Below are 6,114 nucleotides of genomic sequence, written 5' to 3'. Positions count from 1 at the left end.
CCTAGTGAGGATTAAGGTGTAGAGATGATGGATGGATGGGTTTATTCTGTCTGTCTGGGATCTGTCAGGCTCAGTTTAGTGTAAAAGCTGGAGGCAGGGGGAGACTGCTAGCTCAGCTCAGACCTTAAATGTCATGAAGACACACCTTTGGAGATGCCACATGCAGTCACTGCACCGAGGACTTGACTTCCACAATGAACCAGACAAGGTTTGCTGATCTGACACACCTGCTGGCTGCACAATATCAGTTCCTCCAGCAACCCTAGTGAGGATTAGGGGTGTATAGATAATGGATGGACACAGTGGGCCTTATGCTGTTCAGAAACACAGGCAGAGGGGTTGGTCTAACTACAAATGATCTAGAACTCATATCAGCTTTCAATTGCTAATAGGTCTCAGCTTTAAAGACCAAAATTTAAATCTCAGATTGTGTGAAGTCTTATGTCTTTCCCCAGTAACCATGATGTGCAAGGCTGAATGAGCAAGACCAATATGATTAATACACTTTTATATATTGTAAACCATGTGAAGAAAATCACCAGGAACAGCTGTAGTACAAGAAATAATGTGACTGTGACCTGTCACGGTGGGTTTAGAAACAGAAAATAAACAAGCAGCTGAAGGTACCAGTTCTGAAAGACCAAAGCTGCAGGCAGTGAGAGCCAGACTGGGTCGGAGCGTAAACTATGAATCAGCTACGGGGTGTTGGGGGATTTGCTAAAACAAGTCTCTTGGACTAAAGGATCTACTGCTAACATCTTGGTGGCTGATACCACGGGGGCCTTCAGAAGTTTAACCTGAGTGGGTTGGAGTTGTGTTAGCAGCATCAGACAGGCCGTCTGCAGGGCTGGTCATAATGCTTCAGCCCCTCAGTGTATTTTTCCACAGTGGTTCTGTTGGAGTGGAAGCAGTTGAAGCATCTGTCTATATTTCACAATTTAGGCATATTTAAAATACTGAAAAAACAAAAATTCCAGTTGATTAAATAATTCAACACGTGGCCTGTCCTGGTAGCTAGCAAAAAGTGCAAACAACAAATACAGGCTCAAGTAAAGGTTTCCCTCTAATCGCTTCGCCATACTACAAGGCCACATCATATCCACAGTCCCAAGATGGTGACGTTTAGTAACTGAAGAGAACATTTATTGGATGAACTTGTACACTGCTCTAAGTCATCCCCATTATGATGGACAGTCAGACTAAGTATACTCAGCTCATGGACACTTGGTTTGGACTCATACTTTCCTACAGAGCTCCTCTGCAGCTTTTGAAGTAAAAGTTAGTCTACCTACTGTGGGATTTTGAACTCCAGACATTTAGGACTCACTGCACTGTCTTTAACTCAGGACTTACCAGTGCCCTGCCTGCAAAGACTTTTGATCTCCTCCTGTTAGATGTATTGGCTGTAAAGACTTTCTGACACAGGTGTGTAATTCTTCCTCGTCTGCTCTTCTGGTTTCTGTTTGCTGGCGTCAGAGAGGACTTTAGCTTCACTCCGTACACCACCTACTTCTACGTGAAGCTGGGCCGCAAAGCGCCTCTGCTGAAGAGCCAGACTCTCACAGTGAGCATGAAGATGAGGACGGCAGGGACTGGAGCTGCTGTGGTGAGTGTGTGCTGGCCACAGTGACACTGTGCCCGTTACATTCTACCTTTGTCAAAAGCAAACTAAACACTATGTTAACATACGAATTCTGGCCATCCAAGTCATTCCCTCTTATGTCCAGATAACATGAGTTTTTGAAAAGCCAGAATAAGCTTTAGACCTTCTTCTAATATCTAGTTCAAGGATTCAAGGCCTTTATTGGTCACAAACACAGTTATACATGGTATAAGGTGCAGCGAAATGCGTTGTGGACCTGTTCCACACCGAAACAATAATAATAAGATAAACAAGAGTTTAGAATTAAACACACAAGAAATAAGTCTCTCTAAATGTCTAAAAGTCTAAATGAGTATATATATATATATAGAGAGAGAGATATAAAAAAACATAAGCAAAAATAAATAAATTGAAACGGTGCAAGAGGAGATTAAAAAATACAATAAATCCAGAAAACAGTAATATTATATACATGTTTATCTGCATAGTTTAGGTGTTTGGTCTTCTGCAGTCTTCTGCAGTTTCTATGTGGTTACTGCTGAATACTTGTGTCCTACTGGACCTTTAATTAACAAACATTCAGGAAAACTGTCAACATAACTTGCAGCAGGTCTTACCAGCAGATAACTTGTTTTATTTGCTACTAATTAAGACGAAATCTACAATCAGACTTTGTTAGTTGCTGCAAATTCTTTTTACATCCTGGAAACGTGGTCTAGTGTCAGACTGCTGGTCAGTTAGTGTTCAGAGAGACGTGCTGGCCATCATATATGACATCATCATTCCAGCAGAGGTCAGGCTCTTCTTTCTAGACGCCCACGACGCTTTGTTCTGTATCTCCTGTGTTTGTGTATTCAGTGTATTTCTTCCAATACTGTCTGCTCTCTTTTTAAAGTCTCTCTAACCAATCCTCCTTCTTCCGATGTGTCTGATGTGTCTTTCCTCCATCTCACTTTAAAACGTTTTCACATCTTTTCTTTATATCTCAAAATGTCCATAGAGGTAAGTGACAATTGAATTGAAGATTAATTTTGTCAGTTCAAAAGCCTGTTTGTCCACATTCTGATGGCAGGATGTTTGTGTTTTCATTTCATTTTTAACAACCTGCAAAAGAGGAATAATCATCACGTGACCTCCACACAGCTGCTGATTCAGATCATTAATACTCTAACTTGATTAATCATAGATGTATAGATCTGTGTAGGTCCTCTAGTTTCCACTGCTGCCCTGCACACAAGAAAACATATTGTGGTTGTATTTTTTGTTTCATATGGCATGCTGGTTAGGAAATTAAATATATATATTATATATAACAGTCTGAATATATGGAATGAAAGTTTGAATATGTATCATGAAATTCAGGAATACATTATATATATTCAGACTTTAATTATATATATTCAGAGATTCATGATATATATAATTTCCCAAACGGCATGCCATAGTTTACATCAATGAGGAACTCTATGGCCGGTTTAGAGGACGATACATTACGACCAAACGTTTTTGGCTTCAGAGCCTTTATAAGCTTGAGCATTAAAGAAACTTATCAGTTTATTTTATCGATAATAAATTCCAAAAGGATCATTTTAAATGTGTATTTGTGATGGCGGTGAAAGGTAATGTTTTAGGAATAGAAGTTCTGTAAAGTCTTAGTGGTTGAAAGCTTTGAACATACTTGATGTGCGACTAAAACTGTTTTGTTCTCATCATGTGCTATAGACTAGATCGCTCCAGCAAGTCAGATGGAGTGGACTTTTATATCATAAAGAGTATTTACTATAAAGCAGACCAAATTAAATACTGATGAGTTCAACAGGATGCAAGTAGTTGGTCGGTTTAGCCTCGGCCTGAGAGATCCCCAGGAAGCAGTGGTCTGAGCACAGAGAGCATCCAGCCGTCATCATCATGGACTGCTGTGATGACAGAGCAGATGAATGGATGCTCATACGAGTTCCTGTCCCAGACTTGCGTGTCCCATGTCCTCCTCTCAGGTGTTCCCTCCTCCACCCATGTAGGTAAAGACTGTTGTTAATGACCTGCAGGTAAAAGCTGCGAGTGGCCAGGGCAAATCCAAAGAGGGAAAGAGATCAGTTCAAAGCGCTGGAGACGCCCCTGTGTCCAAGAAAGTCAAGAAAGACCTCCCCTAGCCCCCCTGTCACCCCACCCAGAAGACAAGTTGGCAAAGTACAGTCCATCATTCTTTACTCTGTTCACTTCTGCTTCTGTTAGCATGGCACTGTCCAGACTTCATGCTTCACATTTGGCTTAGAAAAAGTGCTAAAGGATGATTAAATCAGAATTTTATTTCATTTAAAAAGCTTTGTAAGTTTTAAAATAATGAGCATGGTGTTGTCTTATCATTCTAATCAATAGGCTTGGGCGATAAACATTATTGGCACCACAACCGCTTCTTGGTGCATTAATAGACTTGATTTGCACAGTTAGCATTTTTCTGGTGACAGTATTTGCACAAAGAAGAACAAAACTGCTTCTCACTTATCCACGCTGCTAATAGGTGCATAACTAGTCCTCAGATGAAGATGTATAAATTAACTAAGAACAGCTTTAACTTTGTTCAGAAGTTCCTGTTGTGTCATTATTCAAACTCTTAATGAGTCGTGACACGATGATGAGGCTCCACTAGGAAAGTTAACCAGTTTGACCTGATCCAGGCTTAAAATGGTGAGATTTCATTAAAATCACTTCAGTCTATGTGACTCATTTAAGAAACAAACCGTTTGTACCAGATTCTGTTAAGAACATACAGTCCCTAACCATCTTGTTAATTTCAAGTTGTTGTTTTTTTTAACTTGGTAAAACAAATTTGAAAAAGAAAATCTACTTTTTTTTCTGATTTCTGTCATTCTAACTTGTCATATTGTACAGAAGTGATTTCTAAGCTCTCACAGCTACTAGACATCTCTGTGCTGTTGTCATAGAGGTGCAGTGCTGTGAAAAATAAGCCCACAGTGAGTGAAAAAATGCGACAGGAGCAAAACAAACAGAAATGGGTTAGCCGCTTGCTGTAGCTACGTACCATCGGCTGTACTGACAACTGTGCCTGAACTACACTGATGCTGAAGAAATCCTAAAAAACTGATAATTGTCAGGCAAGTTCTGAAGTGTTTAAGGTAGCATACTGTACATTATCTTGTGTTATCAGTCAGTAAGTTATAGTCACGAGGTCTCCAGTTATTTTTCCATAACTGCTACACCATGCGAGTTTATGTCCTGCCAGCAGTCTCACCGTCATCTCCAGGTTGTGTGGATAGTTTGTTCAGACCGGTGGCAGGATTATCTGCTCGGCGTGGCTCACTGGTTCTCAAACAACACAGTGACCTTTGAACACAGACACATCATTACATCTTGACAGTTGCAAAATGTGAGTATCGCCCAAGCCTATCTGGTGCCAGTGTCCACACTCAGGAGCATGCTTCAACTAACACTGACATTTCATTGCGATCTGGCTGGTTTATTCTCACCTACTAATGGAGACGGTGGCAGAACTCTCTGTTGTTACGTCTACTTTAGCTCCATGTTGCTTTGGAAGGCCAAAGACAGTTCAGCTGTGTTTTCACAGACTGGACTCAGTATGTGCACATCCTCTGGGTTGGTCCAGCATGTTGCTTCATGCTTCACCTTCCTGCTGCTGCTGCTGCTGCTCACTAACACTGGATTTTGTGGTTACAGGACACATCAGCTGTTAAAGCCAATAACAAGGAGGTTAATGAGACTTTTGACCCCACTGTGACGGAGAACAGCTGCCTCTCACAACCCAGACAGAAACTATTTAAGGAACAGAGGAATCTGTCCAGGAAACAAGACCTGAAACCAGTCGACCAGACAGATGGACAGACAGACAGAGCAAACATCCAGCTGACAGACAGACATGGAGAGGAAGGAGATGACAAGAGGAGACCCATCATGTCCCAGCATGTGGTTGAGGTGGATGTTGAAATTAACAGAGTAGATCATGTAGCTGTGAATGATGTTCAGAAAACACCTCCAGTTAAACCTTGTTCCAAACGTAAATCCACTACCCCTCAGAGAACGAGGAGGAAACCCCGTGCTAACGTAGCAGCAGGTGTTCCCTCTGCAAGCCCAGGCAGTGGCCCCCCCGCCCCCACAGTGCCCAGCTCTCCATCCCAGGCCTCCATCATCTCTGACACAGCGGCTGAGGAGCTCTGTGACCTCAGAAACTACTACAGCAAGCAGCTGAGGAGAATAAACTACATTTCCCATGAGTACCTGGGGGAGCCAGCAGAGCCAGGAGTGCTGGCGTGTATCAGGGAGCCTCTGAAGAGCCTCCGGCTGCCTCGCAGGATGAACATCACCCAGACGGCCCGCAGCTTGTGGACACGGGTCAGCGGCAGGAGGAAGCTGGTTCACCGCTGACGCTTCCAGTTACTGCTGTGTGCTGTGAGCTCTGTCTGCTGTCGTAGGTAAAGAACGAAACTAGACGTAGGATTTAAAAATTACATGTGGAGTGACCTGTTCCTTTTGTGGAG

General features: G+C 42.3%; 1 protein-coding gene across 3 annotated transcripts in view; it reads left to right on the top strand.

Annotated features, from left to right (window-relative positions):
• recql (RecQ helicase-like) overlaps positions 1–5,303 on the top strand; it is a 14,603-nt gene extending 9,300 nt beyond the window's left edge. For all 3 annotated transcript variants that reach the window (XM_008290180.1, XM_008290190.1, XM_008290172.1), the window contains exons 14-16: positions 1,477–1,606; positions 3,649–3,790; positions 5,297–5,303. In XM_008290180.1, coding sequence (XP_008288402.1) covers positions 1,477–1,606; positions 3,649–3,753 — 235 coding nt within the window. In that variant the 3' untranslated portion in view covers positions 3,754–3,790; positions 5,297–5,303. The remainder of the gene's footprint in view (positions 1–1,476; positions 1,607–3,648; positions 3,791–5,296) is intronic.
• The last annotated feature ends 811 nt before the right edge of the window (positions 5,304–6,114 follow it).

Source organism: Stegastes partitus, unplaced genomic scaffold, assembly GCF_000690725.1.
Source record: "Stegastes partitus isolate 25-593 unplaced genomic scaffold, Stegastes_partitus-1.0.2 Scaffold15, whole genome shotgun sequence".
NCBI classification, from domain to species: domain Eukaryota; kingdom Metazoa; phylum Chordata; class Actinopteri; family Pomacentridae; genus Stegastes; species Stegastes partitus.
Note: the sequence above shows the minus strand (reverse complement) of the source record. Positions and strands in the feature narration are given on the sequence as shown.